Raw genomic sequence first — 22,554 nt, forward strand, 5'->3', positions numbered from 1 at the left:
AGGGCTCTCACACCCTGACACGTGGTGCGCATTGATGGGCTCCGCGACACCCACAAGCTCTTAGGCAGCTGAGCACCCCCGCTTTAAAGAGAGGAAGCTTGAGCACGGGGAAGCGACCCGCCCGACACCCCGGAGCTCGTGAGCGCCAGCTGTATCTTCCTCAGCTCCTTCCCCCGCCCGTGTCTTCCCACCGCCTCCTCAAGGCTGCGTCCTGCCGAGGCACACGCTGCTGCCACCACGCCGGCCCGCGGCTCCGCTGGGGACTTACGTGAGGCTCGGGCACTGACAGCGACAAGCCCTGCTCCGGGCTGGGCAGCCTTAGCACACCGTCCCTCGCAGCCGCCTCGGACTCCTCTGCCCTCAGGCTCCGCAGGGCTTCCAGCTCACTCTGCAGCTGGTGCATTTGCGACAGGGCCGAGTCGTGACCTAGGCCAGGCAGAGGGGGGCACCGTCAGCCCGGTGACTCCACGCCACTTCCGGGCAGGGGTACCGGGTGGGAGCAGGTCAGAAGGCTCGGCGGGGGCAGACTCCTCACCTTTCTTCAGCTGGAAAATCTCCTGCTCTTTCTGGAGAATCACTTCCGTTTTCTCCTGCAGAGTCTGCTCCTTCTCCTCTAGGACAGCTGTGAGGTTAGAAGCCTTGGACAGAAAGACCCAGATGACGAGGCTGGCAGAAGTAACCCTATACCCCCCAAAAGGAATCTCCACTTTTCCACTACCCAGGGTCCCCCATGAACCCCTCCCTGCAGTCCACAGCCTGGAACACCCCCGAAGCTAAGCTCTGCTCGTCTGGACACACACGGGGCCAGGGCCTGCAGGGCAGCCACTGTCCTCGCTGCCCACCTGGCCTATGCTGGGCCTACCGGCCATGGGGCTGCTCGGCCCGGCCTTCCAGGTCCTGAGTGCCCGCCACACGCCTGGCATTTGATACACGTGACCTTGTCACATGTTTGTTATGCCTCCTAAAAGGTGTAATTATCCTAAAGTCTTTTCAGGAGCAACCGAGGCTCACGTTTGTTAAGGACTTACTGAAGGCCTAGAGCCCATTAACCACCAGGTCTGGGACCTGACGTTGAGTCTCTCTGAAAAGGAAGGCACTTCCCACCCTCCCCACTGACAGCTCAACTGATTACGATCTTGGGGCCCCGTGGGCAGTGATGGCCCCTTCACAGAATTAGAGCCCAGTAGGTACTCGGATGGGGCTTTTCCCCAGGGGAGATTTAGAACAATAACTGACCATCACAAATCAAAAAAGGCCTGTCCTGTGGGGAGAAGATTTCTTTGTAACACTTTTCTCCCACCTTCCCAGAGACCTCAGGGGATCACTCAGCTGATGGCATTCCTGAGACCTAGGTGCACCCCTGTCCTGGACACACGGGGAGGCAGGCTGGTCCTCCCTGAGGCTGGAACACCCCACCCTGGGGCCCACATCTCGGGGTCAAGCGGGGCCTACCTGTTGCTGGAACTCTTCCCTCTGCTTCCGCACCTCGTCTAGGGCGTGAGCCATGGCGACGCTCACAATTTCTCTTTGGCTCCATTCTTCCTACAATCCAGAAAACGGGTAGGAGATTGGGTCTCAAAACTCATTTCACAGCTTTTTCGCAGCATGCTACCTGAAGCCCACTGAGGGAACAGGGTCTTAACAGGGTCAAATTAACGTCCTTCCTGCTTCTCGAGGCTCCCGGGCTGCCCTCTCACTGCAGTGCCATCTGTCTCCCTCTGGGATACTGTCCTGCTGGGCAACGCACCGAGCACTCTGCAGATGGGCACACCGTGGAGGGTCGGTTATCCCCTGGGCACACCAGGCAGTTCTTGGGCCATGGTTAGGGGACCGAGAACTCGAAGAGAAGAGCTGGTCTAATGAAATCAACACGGAAGAATAAGAAAGATCGTCAGGCCCACGTGAACGGACTAGTGGACTGGAGCAACCCAATTACGGGAAAAATAAGAAGCAATTACTGAATTGTAATAGGACAGAATGCCACAGACTCAGCAAAATTATCCATTTTATAGGACAGAAAAAGGCTCTGAGAGGTTAGTGTGCCTGAGGTCCCACAGCTAGTGGGATAGCCAGGTTTCAAGCCAGTTTGAGCTCAGAGCCAAGCCTTTGGATGTCAGACTCCTACCACCCAGAAAATTTTCTACGCTGAGCAGGGCTGCCTTCTCAGCCTTCCCAAGAGCACAGAACTATCTCCTGACAAACACATCAGTCCTCTTCCCTGCGACAGATGGCACGCTCACTGCTCAGTCCCCAGACTTCTCAGGTGCCTTTGTTCTGGTCAGGGACATCTGTTTTTCCAGCCTACTCAGGACTGCCCTATTTTTGGGGTAAGAGCCTCGTCACTGCTCTTCCACCTGGCAGTTCCATGTGGTTCCGGTAGGGCCGCCAGTGATGATGATATGTCCATTTTGTGGCTACAAGGATAAGAATGTGATTCAGACCTGGCCAATCACAATACTGGAGCCCCTTGGCCAAACTGACTTGTCCAAGGGGTGGCTCTGTCACCTCAGATGGGCCAATCAAAATCCCTTTTTATATCCGAATCCTTTTTTATATGGTGAAGCCTAGGGGGAGAAGCTCTCTTTCCTAAGCTGGCACGTTACCAGCTTGGAGCTGCTGTGGTGATGTCCAGCCAATTTGTAGGCCGCAGTCTGCATCATGGAGAAAAGCAAGGCCAAGAGTTTGGTAACTGACAGGGCAGGAAACAGCATGATGCAGGAAGAAAAGAGACCTGAGGCCCCCCCTGGTTCTGGTCGGACAAGTCTTTCTGGTTCTGTGAGCTACTTATCTGCCCTACGACACCTCCCTTTCCACTGATGCTGGTACAAGTTGGTTCATGGAGGGAGAGGCCAGCCTCCTGGCCAGGGGCATTCTGGCTCCTACTGTGGAGTTGTCAGAACTGACCTTCCTTGAGTCCATCTCTAGTAAAGACGAGAAAAATAGCTGCCTGAATTCAAGAGGAGGGACCTTGCCCGACCCCAGACAACGGCCCTCACCAGGGGAGGCTCCACTGCCGCAGGAGAAGCAGCTCTGAAACCCTGCTTCTGGGGGGGGGGGGGTTGGCAGAAGCCTTTCCTGGGGAGGGGAGAGGAGACATCATCTGACAGCTGATGTCTAAGAGGATGGCAGGCAGACTGAGTGAAAGCCAGGAAAGCAGGTGAGGGCAGGAACCAGAGACTCAAAGCCCCTCCCTGCCAGGCACTGCACGCGGGACTTTTCCTCAGGGTCACACGGATCCTCAGGCTAATCCTCTTGAAGGCAAGGGTGAATATGTTCAGTTGAAAAAAGGAACCTAGATTCCCTCAAGAATCAGCCAGTGAGGAGCCAGCCGGCACGCGGAACGGAGTCCACGTGGCTCCGAAGTCCTCGCTGCTGCCGCAGAGCCACACCCGCCTGGGGCTGTGGATTCGAGGCCGTCTGGCACGGCTCAGCGTGGCTGCGCCACCGGGCTCCCCGCCTCCGGCAGCTCTCTGCACCTGGGAACAACCTCCCTGAGGGAATTCTAAAGATGGATGCCCCTAAAAATAGTGCTTCACAATACCTGAAGCAAAGACGGGCAGAATGAGAGAGAGAGAGAGACAAATCCATGATCATAGCTGGAAGATTCGGCACACTACCCTTACTAACTGATGGAACAAGAAGACAAAAAAGAAAAATCAGAAACCATAGAGAAGATCTGGACAATACTCTTACCCAGCCTGATCTAAGGAGTGCATATGGGATGCTTGCCCCTCACAGCAGGGGTGCCCTGAATATTCCCCGAGACGGACCACAGGCTGGGTCATAAAACGAGCCTCAATGAAGATCAAAGAGCTGAAATCAGCTAGTGCATTATCTGACCATAATGGTACTAAACTAGAAATCAAGATATTGAGAACATTCCCCAAACAGGTGAAAATTAACCACACTTCCTAACAGCCTGTGTGTGCTGATTGTTAAGTTACTGCCTATCGACCCTGGTCCCCCTTTTATATTCTTTTTTTTTTAAAAAAGATTTTATTTATCTATTGGACAGAGAGAGAGACACAGCGAGAGAGGGAACACCAGCAGGGGGAGTGGGAGAGGGAGAAACAGGCCTCCCGCCAAGCAGGGAGCCTGACGCGGGGCTCGATGCGGGGCTCGATCCCAGGAACCTGGGATCACGACCCAAGCCGAAGCAGACACTTAACGACTGAGCCACCCAGGCGCCCCGCCCCCTTTTATAGTCGGCTTTGCCCTGCTACACCTGAGACTCTGCAAACCCCATTTCTGCTCGTCCAGCTGGTTCTATGTGAATCTCTGCCCACAGGAGGAGCTCGAGGGAGCCTGGAAGGCAGGGGGACAGAGCAGAAGACTCGCTCCTTCCTGTCAGCTTCCTGTTTCTGTGCGCGACGCTGCTTCACCGGGCAGCAGCAATTTCGTCCTGAAGCGGCAGGTTTTCTCAAGACATGGGGCTGACTCCATTCACTGCCTTGTTCCCCGGACACACACCAGCACCCACTGACAGCGCCCCCCCGGCTCAGAGGTCGGAGTGTCATATCTGTGGGGCTCTTTGTGTTAATTCCTAAGATTAATAATTCCGCCTTTGCTTTGTTCCCTTAGTTGCAGTGGCTACCTTCGTGATAGCTTATGACTATTTCTGTGCTGGACTAAAAACCTTACACGAGAACATAAATTCTCACTCAAATAACTGGTATGGTTCCTTTCTCCTGACTGGACCGTGATGGACACACTGCAGGACAGATTTTCTGTCTCTTCTTGTGTACATTAGCTGCAATGATCATTGCTCTTCATGCTTTCTTACTGCCTCACATCTTCAGTGTGTCTATCTAGAATCTTCCTTCACCTGAATGATGAGCTCTAGCACTTCCTTTAGTGCAAATCTGTTGGTGACTAATTCCTTGTTTTTGTTTTATTGGTTTTTACAGTTCTACTACCATGCTGTGTCTAGGTATAGATTTTATTTTATTTATTTTTAAAGATTTTATTTATTTATTTGACAGAGAGACAGCCAGAGAGAGAGGGAACACAAGCAGGGGGAGGGGGAAAGGAGGAAGCAGGCTCCCAGCAGGGAGCCCAATGCGGGGCTCCATCCCAGGACTCTGGGATCACGCCCTGAGCCAAAGGCAGACACTTAACGACTGAGCCGCCCAGGTGCCCCTGGGTATAGACTTTAAAATTTATCCTGGGGGCGCCTGGATGGCTCAGTCGGAAGAGCATGTGATTCTTGATCTCCGGGGTCATGAGTTCAAGCCCCACACTGGGGAAACATTACTAAAACAAAGTAAATAAGCTTTTAAAAAAATTAAAAAATAATGGGCGCCTGGGTGGTTCAGTCGGTTAAGCATCTGCCTTCAGCTCAGGTCACTATCCCGGACTCCTGGGATGGAGCCCGTCAGGCTCCCTGCCCGGTGGACAGTCCGCTTCTCCCTCTGCCCCTCCCCTGGCTCATCCTCTCTCTCTCTCCCTCTCAATAAATCTTTTTTAAAAAATTTAAAAAATTACATTTACCCTGTTCGGATTTGTAAGAATCCTCACACCTGTATCTGTGACTTCACAGCTTTCAGCAGTTTGGAAACTTCTTAGCTATTATCACTTCAATAATTGCTTTGGTCTCAGAGGGCCTGGGTGGTTCAGTCGGTTAAGCGTCCAACTCTTGGTTCCCACTCAGGTCATGATCTCAGGGTTGTGAGATTGAGGCCGCCCAGCGTCAGGCTCTGTGATCAGCACGGAGTCCGCTTAGGATTCTCTCTCCCTCTACCCCTCCCCCTGCTCTCTTTCTCTCTAAAATAAATAAATGGGGGTACCTGGGTGGCTCAGTCAGTTAAGCGTCTGCCTTCAGCTCAGGTCATGATCCCAGGGTCACTGGCATCGAGTCTGCATTGGGCTCCCTGCTCCACAGGGAGTCTGCTTTTTCCTCTCTCTCTGCCCCTCCCCCCAGCTTGTGCGCTCTTTCTCCCAAATAAATAAGTAAATAAAATGTTTTAAAAAAATAAGTAAAATCTTTTAAAAAGTAATAATAATAACTGCTTCAGTCTCACTTGTGTGCTCCCTTCCAAGTCCCCAATGACCTGGGATCAGGCACCCCCAGGATCCTGTCTTTTATCACGCCTTTTCTGTATTTCATTCTGTCCTTCCTTCCACTTCACACACTAATTCTTGAGTTCTAATTTCCTCTTAATCATATTGGGTTTTTTTTTTAATGTATTGTTTTTTAAAACAACTTTCCTGAAATATAACATACACTGCACGTATTTCAAGCGTGTGATGTGGTGAGTTAGTAAAATTCACACACAGTAAAAACCGTGAAAATACTCATTACCCCCAAAAGCTTCCGCATACCCTTTTGGAGTCTACCACATTCTTAGTTCCAGCTCTACATTCTCTGGCTCTCGTGTTCTAATTTGTTTCCCCTTTTAACATTGCTGTCTTTTAGTACAGTTTCCAAATCTCCGCTGAAATTTTCAATTTTGTCCTTTAAGCCCTTAAACATAGTCAGTGGTATAATATCCAAGCCTCCTAACAGATCTTCCTCCTTCTCTACTTGCTTTCTTTCCAGAACATTCTCTACAAAGAGCCAGAGTAATTGTTTTAAAACGAAACTTCTCCCTCAACCCTCTCAGGTCCCATCCCTCTTCAGGAGCTTTGTATTATCGCTCAATAAACTTTGCTTTGTTGCCCATCAAAACAAAACAAAACACCCCACAAAACTTCTCCCATCACTTCTTTGCTTAAAACTCCCAACTATTTCCCTGCCTGCCTCCTCTCATCTTCTGCCCCAGCCCACTAAGCGGCAGCCACACGGACCTTTGTGCCATTCTCTGAACAAACTAGGCTTTTTTCTGTCTCGGAGCTTTTCTATTTTGCTATTTCTTCGGTCTGGACTATTCCCTTCCCAAACATGCACACTGCTGGCCCCTTCTCATGATTCAGGACTTTTGCTCAAGTTTCACTGAAGCCTGCCCTAACCTCCATATTTAAGAGAGTCCCCTCCTTCCTACTCTCTGTCCCTCGCTCTGCTTTACTCTCTTCTCGGCATTTACGCTTGTCTGCCATCTCTAGTTACAGGCTCCACAGGGGGGACGTTTCGCCTGTTTCGCTCATATCCCAGCACCTACAGTGGTGCCTACAGGTCCCCCAACGTTTGTTGAAGGGATGCATGAAAACAGATCTGGCTCCAAAGCACACGCTTCCCGTGCTTCAGCACTACGCGTTAGCGGCTACCTGACTTAGCAGCGACAATTACTGGAAGCTTGCTCAGTGCAGACCCTCAGCTACGGATGTTCTGAGGTCTCTGTCAAAAGACCCACAAGATCCATGTCATGAGCAAGTTGGGCAAGTACGGCAACGATCCACCATCTAAGGGCTCCGATGCAAGGGGCAGAGGAGCCTAGAGGCCTCTAAGAAAGTGGCCGCAACTCTTTGCCCTTCGCATCCAGTTACGTCCAGACGGAGAAGCGGGCAACGTCTGATTAAAGCACCAGGATCTCAGAGGGGAAAGGGTAACAACCCAGCAGACAACTCCCTCCTCTCTACACACGGGCTCCAGCATAAACGGACAAGCTCCTTACGACCACTTAAGCCCTTGCTCTACTAGTCCCACTGGAAAGATCAACAACACTGGTGCTTTGATAGCATGACTTTTGGGCGGCTGCTGCTGATGGCAGAGGGGGAGCTGGTTAAGTGAAGTCAGACCAGCACTGCCTCGAACGAGGTATAGAACTTGGACAAATCGCTTATACTCAGAGCCTCAAATGACATTAATTGCAAAATGAGCATAATTCTTTCTACCATCCTGGATCACCGAGAGGGCTTAATGAGGTGACAATTTCTAGCAAACATCTAGCAAACGCTTGACCAAACGCTAGTTCATGCCTTCACTCTGAGTACAGAACGTTCACCGGGCTGCTCCCAATACACACGTAAAAGACAGGCACTGCTGTGACACGCAGGCACCGCTAGATAAATACCTTTAGCTTCTGCAGCTCAAGTTGGTGGTGCTGTAAAGAACGTTCACATTCACTCTTACTTTCCTTGAGGGCTGCATTTTCTTGCTCCAGCTCTCTCTGCAAGTTGAGAAAAGCGCGTGTAAGAAGAAAAGGGCTTTATCCTATTTCCCCCGCACACAGTCCTACAGATACAGAACTTGCATCCCGCCCTTTGCACCACTGCAGGGCCGGGAGATGGGAATGGGGCAGGGGTCCGAAAGAGCCAGCTGACACCGGCCTCACAGGAAGAAACGCGGCTCGGGACTCTGGAGATGCGGAGCGGGGGGAGTGACCAGAGGCAGGGAGAAGCCATGAGGGAGGAACAAGAGCACTGAGGAGAAACAGCAGGAAGAAGCTGAAGGGGCTGCAGAGGAAGCGTCAGTAAGCCCCTGCGTGGCCCAGAAGAAAAGAAAACCCAGCTGTTTGGGGTTTTATAAAAAGCAGCCATTTTACATCCATTCTCACGAGCAGGTGCCTTGTTGGAAAGATAAAAACTGCTCCAAAAAGTGGTTCCCTCATGGGCGGGGGGGGGGGGGGACTGGTCTTCTCCCCGTCAACGACTTGGCAGCCCAGCCATGCGGGAACCTGGCGCTCGCAAGCCTCGCATCACGCCTCTCCCCACTCACCACCTCTTGCTCCGCGGCTGTCCGGTCGGCCGCCCGGGCTCTCTCCAGGGCCGCAAGCTCGGCCTCCAGCGTGTGGACGCGCTCCGAGCACTGCTGCTCCAGAGCGAGCACCTGCTGCTGCGCCCGGCTGCTCTCCCTGTTCGCGGCGGCCTAGGCGGGGGGGGGGGGGACAGTTACCCATGGGACCCCATTCTCTGCCTCCGTGACCCAAAGATGGGTTCCAGTAGAAACAACTCTCCTTCCTGATCTCTGGCCTGGGTGCTGTTGAGGTCCCCACCTGCAGCCCTGCGTACTGCCCCTGGCCTGTTCGGTGCTGGGGGGAAGCCTTCGGGCACCAGCCAGTCCTAAGACACGGCCCTCCTTCACCCGACTTGGTGCTGTCTTCTACGGCTGAGGCTTTTCCTGGGGAGGCAGTGTAGCTCTCCTTCAACTTACGATGGGGTTGTAACCTGATAATCCCATTGTAAGTTGAAATATTAAGTCAAAACAAGCATCACAGCTTAGCCTAGCCTACTTTAAATCCCCAGAACGGGGGTGCCCAGCTGGCTCAGTCTGTACTAATTTTGACTCTTGACCTCGGGGTTGTGAGTCTCAGCCCCACACTGGGTGGAGAGATTAAACATAAAATCTTTAAAAATTTTTTTTAAAAAATGCTCAGAACACTTGAATTAGCCTACAGCCGGGCAAAGCTTATATTACACCGAAGTGTTGAATATCTCATGTAATTTATTGAATGCTGCGCTCAAAGTACAGAACAGAAAGGCTGCATAGGTACAGAATTGTCTGCCCTGTGATCTCGTGGCCGCCCGGGAGCTGTGGCTCCCTGCCACTGTCGGGCACTGAGGGAGAGGACCGTACTGCCCATCGTTAGCCCAGGAGAAGCTCAAACTTCAAAATGTGAAGTACAGTTTCTACTGAAGGCATACTGATTTTGCATCTCATGAAGTCAAAAAATCATTAAGTTGAACCACCATAAATCAGGGACCATCTGTATAATACAGTGATGATGAACAAGGGCTTTGACCTAAGAAAGGTGAGGGTTTTACCATTTATTAGCTGGGAGACCATGACCACTGGGTTACTGACCCAGTCTTTCTGAACCAGCTTCCTCTAGAGAAAGAGGATAACTGCACATACTCTTAGGTCTGCAGCAAGGACTGAGACACGTGAATACTGAGCACAGTGACCAGAACGGCAACCACACCATCAGTACTGTTTGCATTTCTCCAGATTCTAACTCAACACCCCACCTGGGGCTGCGACAGCTGGCCAAGCCCTCACCCTGTTCTCCCCAGAGCCGGGACCCTGTTCTCCACAGCCCCGGCTGCAAGCCTCCACCTCTAACAGTCCCAGAACAAGGATGGGCCCCACGGCCAGCTGTCAGATGGGAATTAGCCGGGCTCCAACTCTTTGGGTAACTCGGACCCTCCAGCAGGTCCTGACTCCCTCCACGCACACCTGCCCAGCTGCTCACGTCCAGCTCCACAGGTGTGCCTGAGGTCGGGTCCAGATACCTCACCGGAGCGAGTCTGGGGCAGCTGCAAAGGCTAAAGCGCAAGCATCAGGGGCCCCGAACCACTTACGAGTTCCTGAATCTGAGCTTCCTGAGCCGCCATGACATCACCGCTGTGCTTTAGCTTCTCCTCAGATGCCTGCAAGCTCTGCTCGAGTTCTTTCACCTGCGGGGGGAAGACAAGCCTTCCTTCATTCAAAAGAAGCTGAAGAGTGGTAATAAACAGCTTGAAAAATCAAATCCATTTAAGTTGTCAAACGGGTACACTACAGAAAAATTTTAAGTTAGAAAAAAAATACACCTATACACCTACCATTATACGACGCCACTACTCTAACATCATATCCTCGGGTGTCTTTTTATAAGTTTTTTTTTTTTTTTTTTTTACAACTTTGTATACAATTCTAGGAAAACTTTGTCTTTTTCCTCCTCACTCAAGTTTCCTTCTGTGTTCCCATGCAGTCTTCAGAACTTAGATTATTTCTTTCAAGGACACCTCACGATCTACCGACCCGTTGGCTGCCGTGCGGGCACGCCGGCGCTTCCCCACTCTTCCATCTGAGACAACGCAGCAGCCAGCATCTCCACCTAACATTCTGTGACCTGCTTTGAGCTACTTCCTTAGGACGGATTCCCAGAAGTGGGATGACTGCTCACGACAGAAACTTTCACTCATTCCACAGACACCAGGCCCGTCTGACTTTGCACGAGGCACTGCACGAGGCTGTGCGGCTGGCCCCGTGGACAGGACCACACACACCCTGTCCGCCCAGCTGGCTGTGGCTTTCCAACAGGGCATTTTTATCCCGTTCCAGTCATCTTTGCCAATTTCCCTGATAAAATCCACTTGTTTGCTGAGTAAGGCCTGACCTTGAGGAAGTTTATTACGAGAACATAAACACAAGGAAGGCTGCAGCTTTGTCGAGGGGAAGTAGGTACCCAAAGAGAGAGGGGTACTTTTAGGTCTCATGGTTCCTCATACACACGCACATGGAAGACTGAGCTGAAGCAGCTTCCGGAGGACAGTGTATTTCCACAGAGGAGAGCAGTAACGTTACTTGCCCAGGATCACGAATTTTATTAGTGGCAGAGCCAGAACTGAAACCTAGTTTTTTAAACTCCTGGGTTCAGAAAGTAGCTACCCAAGTCTCAGCTTAGAGGCAGAGCTCAAGAAAGATTCAGATCCTCCAGAGGTTAAGCACAGAGTTATCACATGACCTGGCAATTCCACTTCTAGGTATAAACCCAAGAGAAATGAAAGTAAAAGCTCACACAAAAACCTTGTTCATAGCACTACACTACTATTTACTACTCACAATAGCCAGAGGGTGGAGATAACCCAAACAGCCATCAACAAAGGAAGGGATAAACAAAACATGGCAGAGACATATAAAGGAATGAAAGCCTTTTAGAAAAAGCTCATTCAGCCCTAGGGCACCTGACTGGCTCAGCGGTAGAGCTTGGGACTCATGATCTTGGGGTCGTGAGTTCGAGCCCCATGCGTGGCATCGAGTTTACATAAAATTAAAAAAAAAAAAAAAAAGGCTTGTTCAGCCTTAAAAAGGAATGAAATTCAGACACATGCTATAACATGAATGAACCTCGAAGACATATGTCAAGTAAGATCAGCCAGACACAAAAGGCCACATATTGTATGATTCTGCTAATAGGACGTTTCTAGAGTAGTCAGATTTATAGGGACAGAAAGTAGAATGGTGGTTGCCAGGGGCTGGGGGTGGGAGAGAAAGGGAAGTTAGTATTTAATGGGGACAGAATTTCAGTCTGAGAAGATGAAAATGTTCTGGAGATGATCGTGTTGATTGTTGCAAAATAGTGTGAATAAATGTGCTTCATGCCACAGAACTGTGCCCTAGAAATGGCTGAAATGGTAACTTTTATGTCATGTGTATTTTATCACAATAAAAAGATAGATATTCAGAAACAGAACTGAATTCTAATAAAAGAAACCAAGCTGTATTGAGAAATACAGAGCTTTAAAGCATATTTATCAGGAAATAGGATTTTCAAAAGGAGCTAAGCATTTGCTACGGTCTGAATGTTTGTGTTCCCCCAAATTCATGTGGAAATCCTAATGTCCGATGTGATGGTAACAGGAGGTGGGGCCTTTGGGAGGTGCTTGGGTCATGAGGGTGGAGTCATCTTGACGGCATTAGTGCCCTCATGAAAGAGGCCCCATAGAGATCCCTTACTCTTTCCACCTCTTCACACTCATTAAACTGGCAGACAAATAAAGAAATGGCTGGACAAGGCAGCGATGCCGATGCTGAAACCTGCATGTGTGCTAGAGGGGAGAGCCAGGGGCAGCCCCTGCAGGACCGTTCTTGTCCTACTTAGTCACGTTAGGTCACATGCATTCTCTGTCCTCAAGGTGACAGGGACAAGGCTTTTCAGTGCAATGTAGCCTGTGGAGACAGGGGGCGGCAAGCTGGAAGTCCAGCATCTGGTAGAAAACCACGATGTAGAGCAGTGAGCACCACGACGTGGACATGGACAGAGTGGAGCAGGTAAAGGGGGCGGTGTCTGCGGAATTATACTGCTTACGTAAATTCACACACATGCACACAAAACAAGGCCTTAAGGTAACCCCACAACACAGGGATCTCTATTAACCCCATCAGAATGGTTTTCTGTGGGAGGGAAGGGCACAAGGATAAAAGGGAATATGCAAGAGAACAGTGCTGTGTGGAACGATGGTGGTGATGAGGCAAGAACGAAGATGATGAACACAGCCACGTGTAAATAAAATCCGAAACAGTCCCTTCAAAAGAAAACCTCTGACCCCAGGGGATTCTCCCCCGATGATGTCATCCAACTAGGCTACCACCCAGACACAGGAACCCCTGGGAGTGAGGTCAGTACCCGAGTCTCCAGGGTGTCAATGGCCTGGGCCTGGCTGCTTCTGGCTGCCATGAGCTGCTGTCTGGTATCCTCCAAATTCTGCTCAGCAACAGTTTTCTGTAAGTTGAAAGAAGAGTAAAAGAAAACAATCATTTTTCCATTGAATAAATACTTATTGATGTCTACCACATACTGTGACCTGTGTGAGGCACAGGGGACACGAATGCATTAAAAATAACAGCTGAGATAAAATTCACATATCATGAAGTACACACAGAAAAATCTGACACAGTCCTTTGACCTTGAGGCTGAGGCAAAAGACTAACAAAAAAATTAATAGAGTGCAGTTAGTACCCACAGAGATGCCCACAGCAGGCCACTCAATGCCTCAGGAAAGTGCGTGGCTCCCTAATTCACACGTGGCCCGGGGCAGGGGGAGCACCCAGGCAGAGCGATGATCACTGGAGTCGTGAAACAGCCTGGGACCTTCGGGGAGCTACAGCTTGCAAAGAGCTAAAGCAATGGTGGACTCAGGTCAAGAAATAAGACTAGAAAGTCAGGCAGAGGGGCAGATCACGGGAAGATTTTTATGCTGCAGAAAAGTTTGAACTGAATTCTGTAGGCAATGTTTTTTAAAGTGGGGTTGTCCACACACGGGTGTTAGACTAACTTGGTGAGGGAGGTAAGTGGGTGTTAAACTTGAGGTGAAACTGGGCCTACTGAAAACAGGATTTCTGGGGGGCAGGAATATACACTCTAAATAAACTTCCCAAGTACCTCCTATGCACGCTAAGCTTTAAAAGAATGATGATCCTTAAAATAAGGGTCCTTAACATAAGGATCATAATATTAACAGCTGAAATATACAGAGACCCTACTATGTTTTAGGGTTTCATTCTAAGCACTTCACATATTGTAACTCCTTGAATCCTAACAATTCTATTGTTTGGTACAATTATCCACCGTATTTCACAGAGGAGAAAACAAACACAGATTAAGTTTTTTGCTCTAAGTCACCAACTAGTAAGTAGAAGATGCGAGATACAAACCTAGGCAGTCTGATTCTAGAAATTAATTTACAGCCAGAACCCATGCGATACACACTGCAGACTGCAGGGGAGCTGGGGAAGAAGGCTAAGGGAGCAAGGCGGCCAGGAATACCAGCTCGGCGGTGGGCGCGGAAGACCACCTTAGGGGTGAAGGAGACTGATGCTGGGTAGGCCAGTCTGCAGACCTCTTCTATGGACTAGGCGAGAGCTGCTGGAAGCCCTGAGTACAACAGTGGCAGTGGAGATGGAGATGTTTAGTTGAAACAAAGACAGTAGGGATCTAATCTAGGCCCCAGGTTTTGGCTTTGTCACCTCTGTCACGGTGAGGTCAGTCACTGGGATACAAAGAGGAGGAGGAGCAGAACATGGGCAGACAATGGGCTCAGGCCTGATGAGAAAGCAAGTTCACCTACACCACTGGGCAAAAGGCCAGTCTGTTCCACAGCCTCGCTCAGCGAAGGAGGGTCCCCTCACTGCCAAAGGCGATTTGTGCTCATGCCACACGCAGACAGTAATGATTTTCCTTGGCCGCTGGAAAGTACAAAAGGTGGAAGAAAGCAGGGCAGTAAGACAGGACAGCCTAAGTGGCATAGATCACCAGGTGCGGTTCACTGGTGATTAGGATGCTGTTTACTCATAGGCCTCTCTGAATGAAGCTCTCCCTTTGCTGAGGAAAACGTGGTACACACAGGTGACACAGGTGGCTGTTTTTACAGGACAGTCAGAAGTAGGAGGGAGGGCTCTTTTCTCCCAGCTGCTTGTGGACCTTCTGGCTCTGCCGCTCTAGGATCGTATGAAATCTGCAGTGTTCCCACTCCCTCCCCAACAGGGGCTGTCTGAAAAGAGCTCGTTACCTCTTTCAGCAGTTCCTGCACATGTTCTTCTCCGGATAAGTTCTGCTCTAGTCTCTTCTCCAAGGATGAGACCTTCTCCTGCAAATGCGTGATGAGTTTTTCCTTCTCTTGAGTCTCAGCACTGGCCTGCAAATGAGAGCAGAGATTACATTACACTATAACCCCTTTCTCCCTCCCACTTCCTGTCTCCTCTTGGACCATCACGTTTCCCTGAAATTCTGTTCTCAACTGCCTCTCAGAAGATCATACAGTGAAGAAATCTTCCCTGAAAAGGGACAAAGATGCCAGACCGGAACCCAGCACCACCCAGGCATCCGTTCAGACCTAGTGCAGCAAGAGGCAATCGCTCATTCAATTTAAGCAACTGGTGATGTGGGAAAGAACACGGCTATGAGCTCAGCGGAATGCAGCCAGGACCCTGAGAAGATGCTCCTCTTCTCTAAGACCGTCAGTTTGTACCGTCCTGATCTACTACCTTCTACTCTCACCAAGAGCACATTTAATGCGATTAGTCTATCCAACAGGACCTACATCTTTAGCCCAGATGCCAAACTTGGCAGAGGTAATGCCACTGAAAAAGGACCCCACAACCACTACAAATGACCAAGAGAACAATGTTCCTGGAAATGTGGGGCTGGATGAAACAGTAATGATGCCAAGGCAGCTGACTTAAGGGCTAAGAGAGAACTTCTAAAACACAGGATCACATTCATCCTGGCTCCCAGCATAGTGACCAGGGCAGAGCCACTGTGCACCTCACGCCCTGGCCCAAAACAAGCAGCTATCTACTTTATTTCAGTCTATCTCTTTAGCAGTGATGGTAGTGGTGGTGGTGGCGGGTCTGGACTTGGTTCCTCTCACTGTTACCAATCTTCAAATGCTGCTTAATGTCAAAGCAGAGGATCCGGGAAGCTTTGATTACACAAGTTCTTAGGTCCCCAGTGGTCTTTGTATTCACTGAAGACGCCCATTCTCCTCTCCAAAAAAAGTTCATATAGGGGCTCCTGGGTGACTCAGTCATTCAAGTGTCTGCCTTTGGCTTGGGTCCTGAGCCTGGGGTTCTGGGACTGAGCCCCATGTTGGGCTCCCTGCTCAGCGGGGAGTCTGCTTGTCCCTCTCCTTCTGCCCCCTCCCAACTTGTGCTCTCTCGCTCTCTGAAAAAAAAAAAAAGGTTCCTATACATCAGCACCTTACTGTGAAGACCTGTGCCTCCTCACAGGCACTCTGCTTCCTCACTTTACGCTTCTGTGGATCATCTCGAGCTACAGACTTTCATGTTCAGTTTGGAGCCCAGAGAATCTCTCCTCAGAATAAAATGTAGCAACTTGGGTTTAGGGTTTTAGGATGAAGCATTTGCCACTCTAAATTTTCCCAGGGGGGCACCTGGGTGGCTCAGTCGGCTAAGCATCTAACTTCAGCTCAGGTCATGATCCCAGGGTCCTGGGATTGAGCCCCGCATCGGGGTCCTCACTCCCTGCTCCCTCTCCCTCTGTCCCTCCCCCTCCTCATGCTCTCTCAAATAAATAAAATCTTTAAACAAAAAATTCTCAAAGGGTGAGAGGATAGGTAATAGAGGGCTCCAGAGACTGAACTCTCTAGATTCAAGTTTCCATAATTCAGTAAACTTTTATCAAGTCTATACTGTGTGTAGTCTTCTGAGGATACAACCAGACACAGTTCCTGACCCACAGAAGCAAGGTGGCTCATGGTAAAGACACATATGCACAAAATTAATTGTAAAACAATACAATCATGCTGCAACAGAGGGCCATACAAGGTGCTATATCAGAGTCAGGAGGGATTAACTGTTTGAGGAAATCAGATCAGGCCTCCTGACGAGGCAAGTCCCGGGAGAAGGGGGTTGAAGCATTCTGGGTAAAGTGCAACACATGTAAAGAGGTGAGGGCCAAGTTTGGCATGACTAGGAAACTGGGAGAAGAGGTAGAGACAACTCCCAAGTCTGTAACTCAGATGCCTGGTGAAACGGTAACATGATACAAAACAGAGAAGACAGAGGGAGAGAGAGTTTGCTGGGAAAGAAAAACAGTTTGGCCATGATGACCAATCACGGTGAGTCTCTCACTAATAATGCAATAATCATAATGTGTAGCAGGGTGCGGCAGTGGCAGCTAGAGTCTCAGAGCATGAGTAAGCACTTCCCATGCTCCCTAGTCCTTACACCACCCTTCACTGTGTCCATTTATAAGGAAACTGAAGCTTAGGAACTAGCCCAAAGGCATATCCCAGTGATAAATTAGAGATTCAAACTCAGGTCTTCTGAAGCCAAAGCCTGTACTCATTCTACTACACATCAAAGTGAACTTGAGAGATACAGGGGACTTTACAGTGAAAACCGAAGTTTTGGTGTTAGGCAAAGGTAGGGACAGAAAAAGAATCAGTCACGAATTTCCATTTAGTGTTCTTGTACACCATAACCCCCTCTCCACTCTCAGTGCTTTACTTCAGGCCCACAACACCTTATATGCTACAGCTAACATTATCCTTAATGGTGAGAAACTCAAAGCTTTCCCACTAAGATCAGGTACAAGGCAAGAATGCCCCTCTCATCAATCCTTTCCAACACTGTACTAGAAATCCTTGCTAATGTAATAAGACAAGAAAAGGAAATACAAATACATGGATTGGGAAGGAAAAACCTAAAACTGTCTTTGTTAGTAGATGACATGATCATCTATCTAGAAAATCCAAATAAATTGGTAAAAAAACTCCCAGAAATAACAAGTAGTTTTAGAAAGGTTGCAGGATACAACGTTGTTATAGAAAAGTCAACTGCTGGGATGCCTGGGTGGCTCAGCTGGTTAAGCGCCTGCCTTCGGCTCAGGTCATGATCCCAGGGTCCTGGGATCAAGTCCCACATCGGGCTCCTTGCTCAGCAAGGAGCCTGCTTCTCCCTCTGCCTGCCTATACCCCTGCTTGTGCTCTCTCTCTCTGACAAATAAAACCTTAAAAAAAAAACAAAACCAAAAACCAAAAGTCAACTTTTGGCTTTCCTACATACCAACAATAAACAAGTGGAATCTGCGATTAAAAACACAATTACCATTTACATCAGCACCCCCAAAATGAAATACTTAGGTATAATCTAACAAAATAGGTATAAGACCTATGTGAGGGAAACTACAAAACTCTGATGAATGAAACAAACAAACAAACACGAAAAAACTAAATAAATGGAGTGATAGTCCATGTTCATGGACAGAAGGACTCAATACTGTTAAGATATCAGTTCTTCCCAACTTGATCTATAGATTCAATGCAATCCCAATCAAAACCCCAGCACGTTACTTTATGATAGCAACAAAATGAGTTTAAAGTTTATATGGAGATACAAGAGACCCACAAAAGCCAACACAATATTGAAGGAGAAGACTGAGGCTACCTGACCTTAAGACTTACTATGAAACTACAGTAATCAAGAGAGGATGGTATTGGTGAAGGAAAAGACAAAATAGATCAGTGGAACAGAATAGGGAGTCCAGAAATAGACCGCCAATAAATATATTCAATTGATTTTTGACAAAGAAGTAAAGGCAGTACAATGAAGCAAAGACAGCCTCTTCAACAAGCAGTGCTGGAGCATATGGACATCCTCATGAAAAAAAAAAAAAGAATCTAGACATAGAGACCTTACATTTTGCATAAAAATTAACTCAAAATGGATCAGAGGTATAACAGTAAAACTCAAAACTATAGAACTCCTAGAAGATAACATAAGGAGAAAACCTAGATGACCATGGGTATAGCAATCATTCATTAAATATACCACCAAAGGCATGATGCATGAAAGAAATAACTGATAAGCTAGACTTCATCGAAATTAAAAACTTCTGCTCTGCTACAGACAATGTCAAGAGAATAAGAAGTCAAGCCACAGACTAGGAGAAAACATTTGCAAAAGACACATCTGATAAAAACTGCCATCCAAAATATAAAAGAAACTCTTAAAATTCAACAATAAGAAAACAACCCAACAGAATAAGGGAACGAAAAAAAAAGGTATAAGAATTTGAAACAAACAAAACCATCATTATTCACAGATGATGACTGCTATTCAAGAAACCCCAAAAAATCTGTAGATTAGTTATTAAGCTTAGTAACAGTTAATAAATTGTGCAAAAATAATCAATATACAAAAAGAACAGTATTTCTATATGCCAGCAACAAACACAAAAATTTTTAAAATGACACAATTTATAATTGGTATAAAAAAATAAAGTACCTAGGAATAAATTTAATAGTCAATAACAAACTTTTATGAAGAAAATCACAGAATCTTATAGTCGTAAAAAAAAAAAAAAGAAACACTGAATATCTGAAAAAATAGATCATGTTCTTGGATAAAGAAAACTCACATCATGAAGTAATCACCGCTCTCCAAATGGACCTACAGATTCAATGCAATCCAATCAATATCCCAACAAAAAAAAAATTTTTTTTTTTAAAGATTTTATTTATTTATTTGACAGAGACAGAGACAGCCAGCAAGAGAGGGAACACAAGCAGGGGGAGTGGGAGAGGAAGAAGCAGGCTCATAGCAGAGGAGCCTGATGTGGGGCTCGATCCCATAACGCCGGGATCACGCCCTGAGCCGAAGGCAGACGCTCAACCGCTGTGCCACCCAGGCGCCCCCCAACAAAATTTTTTGAGGAGTCTGACAAGCTGTTCTGTGGAAGAACAATGGGCCAAGACTATTCAAAAATACTCATGAAAAAGAATTAGGTGAGGAGATTTGTCTTATCAGACACCAGGACTTGTCCTAATACCATAGCTGGAAAGGCGATGTATAGTATCTTGCAAATACCAGAGTGGCATATGCCCCAAAGCCCAACAGTTTCATGTTCGTATGGAAACCTGAACTGTGACAAAGCTGACATTGCGGACTGGTGAGAAAAGAACCAATAAATGGTACCAAAACAATCTTTTTTTTTAGAAAAGATGATAAAGATCCCTTTCTCAAACCAAAATCACAGTTTAGGCATATTGAAGACTTGACTGTAAAAAGCAAAACCATAAAACTTCCTATATAACAACATAGGAAAATAGCATTATAATCCTGGGTAAGAAAAGATTTTAAAAACCAAAAGTGGGGGCACCTGGCTGGCTTAGCCAGTAGAGCATGTGACCCTCGATCTGGGGGTTGTAGAGTTCAAGACCCATAATGAGTCTAGAGATTATTTAAAAAACAAATAAATAAAATGGAAATCCCATTGAAGGGGGACCCATTTTTTAATGAGTAAATAAATAAAAATGAAAAGGCAAAAGTGTGAACTTAAATGAAAATAATAAATTCAACTATACTAAAATTAAGAGCATATTTTCATCAGAAGAGACCATAAAGGGTGTGAAGACAAGGCAAAAATTGGGAGAAGACATTTGCAACCCACATAACTGACAAGGGAGCATGGCAGCCAGGACATATATAAAGAATCCTATAAAATCAAGGAGAAAAAGAGTGCAGTAGAAGAATGGGCAAAAGAATTGAACGAGTACTTCACAGAAGAACAATAATGACCAATAAGCATGAAAAGACAGTGCTACTTCTTAGTAAAATCTGAGGAAAGCAAATTAAAGTCATGCTGAGAAAATATTTCATATTTACTAGACTGGCAAAAAATAAATGTCTGATAATATACCATGTTGGCAAGGAAGCAGAACCAGCCAAGCAAGCTCTTAGACATGGCTGGTGGGACTGTGTGAATCACTGCAACTACTATGGAAAATACGAGGCATTATCCAGAAAAGTTGAAAAAGTACAAAATTGTTTTTAAGATTTTATTTTTAAGTAATCTCTACAACCAATGGGGTGCTTGAACTCACAACCCCGAAATCTCAGTCGTGCACACTGCCAACTGAGCCAGCCAGGCACCCCAAACCTTTCCACGTCTTAAATATACCCTAGAGTAACTTGCACAGGTAGACGAAAGTTCACGGCAGCCTTGTTCGTGATAGTAAAAGACCAGAAACACCCCAATGTGGATGGTCCATAGGATGGATAAACTTTGGTAACTTCATACTATATAGTTGAGAAAAGAACAAATTATAGCTTCATGATCCATACGCATGTGTTTTAGAAATACGATGTTGAGCACCAAAAGCCAAGTTTTAGAAGAATACCTACAGCCTAATTTATATAATTTTTAAAAAGCATGAAAAACAACAGAAGATACATACTGTTTAGGGATAAAATAATAGTAAAATTATAAAGCAAGAAAAAAAAAGGAAATGGAACAGTTTCTAGATTCCTTATAAAAGAAAAAGAAATGGGATGAACAGTGAATGGCACACGGGGAACCTCAAAGATAAGCATATTATTCTTTTTAACCTGTGGGTTAGATACATAGGGGTTCACTGCCTTGTTACACTCTTTACCTTACTTAAATTAATAAATGTTACATCTACTCAATAATGATAAGGACAACAAAAAAACTGACTCCAAACTCATGATCTTCGTGATAAAACTGTCCTTCCTCTGGTGCTCTTAGCCCAATGATTGACACCATCAGCTACTCGGTTGATCAATCCAAAAATCACCAAAACTTCCTTTTCTCTTACTCCCCTCCTACATCCACTACATTAGCAAATGATTTCATAAATCTGTCTACCTCCCCATTACCTTCACCACCACTCTTGTCCAAGCCACCATCTTATGCCTGGACAGGTACAAGAGCTTCCTAACTGGAAACCCATTCAACGTTTCCTCCTCCACCAATCCATTCTTCTCTAACTCAGTGTTCCTCTCTTCCAGTTCCCTGAATGTGCTCATCCTTCTACTGCCTCAAGGTTTTTGCGTTTATGGTTCATACTGTCCACTGTTCTTGCTTAAAATTCTCTCCCACTGCCCCTCCCCCTCCACAGCTCAAATGTTACTTCCTCAAGGGGAGTGTTCTCTGACTCCAAGGCTAGATCAGATCTGATGCCATTAAAGGATCCCACACAGCACGTAGTTTCCCTTCACAGCACGTACCACAGTTTGCAATTACATATTTATGTGATTACTGATTGATATGACTTCCCCTCTAGACTAGAAGTTCCACAAAGGCAAGGGCGGTATCTGTTTTTGCTCACCACAGTATTTCTAACGCCTGGCACAGAGCACTGAGCCTGGCACACAGGAAGGCTCCGATCATATTTTTAGAATGAATGAGGGAACTTTTTAGTATAACTAGTCTAGAAAACTACTTTTTCCAATTATGCAATAGTTAGATGGTTCTAATTGATATCAAAGGGTTCCTTGAATCCCAAAATTTTATGTAGGTTATCTCCCCCACCCCTATGTATTCTGTGCCCTTCTGCTTTCTCTGCCTCCTGCTGTCCTACCCATCTCTGAAATTCCAGTTCCTTCAGGAAGAGTTCCTTCACTCCTGTGCTGGAAAAGCACACTCTCCCGAGGGCATATCTTTTCCATTACAAAATCTATTTCACTTGTTTGGGTTTTGTTGGGTTGAGAATTTGTTTTCTTATGGTCACAGGAGGTTTGAGTTCTATAATGAAACTGTAAGCCTCTGAGAAAACACTGTGTCTAGATCTTCAGTTCACTGAGGGGAGAGACCTTGTATCACAGTCATTCATATATGTGAGATCTATTTACTGGGTGACCCTTGTTGGGAGGCAACACAGTCCAGTAGGACAAGCATGAGTTTTGGACTAAGACTTGGGTTAGAATCC

General features: G+C 47.1%; 1 protein-coding gene across 3 annotated transcripts in view; it reads right to left on the reverse strand.

Annotated features, from left to right (window-relative positions):
- GOLGA1 (golgin A1) overlaps positions 1-22,554 on the reverse strand; it is a 46,202-nt gene that overhangs the window by 7,499 nt on the left and 16,149 nt on the right. For all 3 annotated transcript variants that reach the window (XM_026513952.4, XM_026513953.4, XM_057313753.1), the window contains exons 11-18: positions 14,869-14,994; positions 12,987-13,082; positions 10,177-10,272; positions 8,594-8,743; positions 7,950-8,045; positions 1,453-1,542; positions 536-638; positions 269-426 (exon numbers count right to left, since the gene is read on the reverse strand). In XM_026513952.4, the coding sequence (XP_026369737.3) occupies positions 269-426; positions 536-638; positions 1,453-1,542; positions 7,950-8,045; positions 8,594-8,743; positions 10,177-10,272; positions 12,987-13,082; positions 14,869-14,994 (915 nt within the window). The remainder of the gene's footprint in view (positions 1-268; positions 427-535; positions 639-1,452; positions 1,543-7,949; positions 8,046-8,593; positions 8,744-10,176; positions 10,273-12,986; positions 13,083-14,868; positions 14,995-22,554) is intronic.

The sequence above is a fragment of the Ursus arctos genome, unplaced genomic scaffold, assembly GCF_023065955.2.
Source record: "Ursus arctos isolate Adak ecotype North America unplaced genomic scaffold, UrsArc2.0 scaffold_18, whole genome shotgun sequence".
NCBI classification, from domain to species: domain Eukaryota; kingdom Metazoa; phylum Chordata; class Mammalia; order Carnivora; family Ursidae; genus Ursus; species Ursus arctos.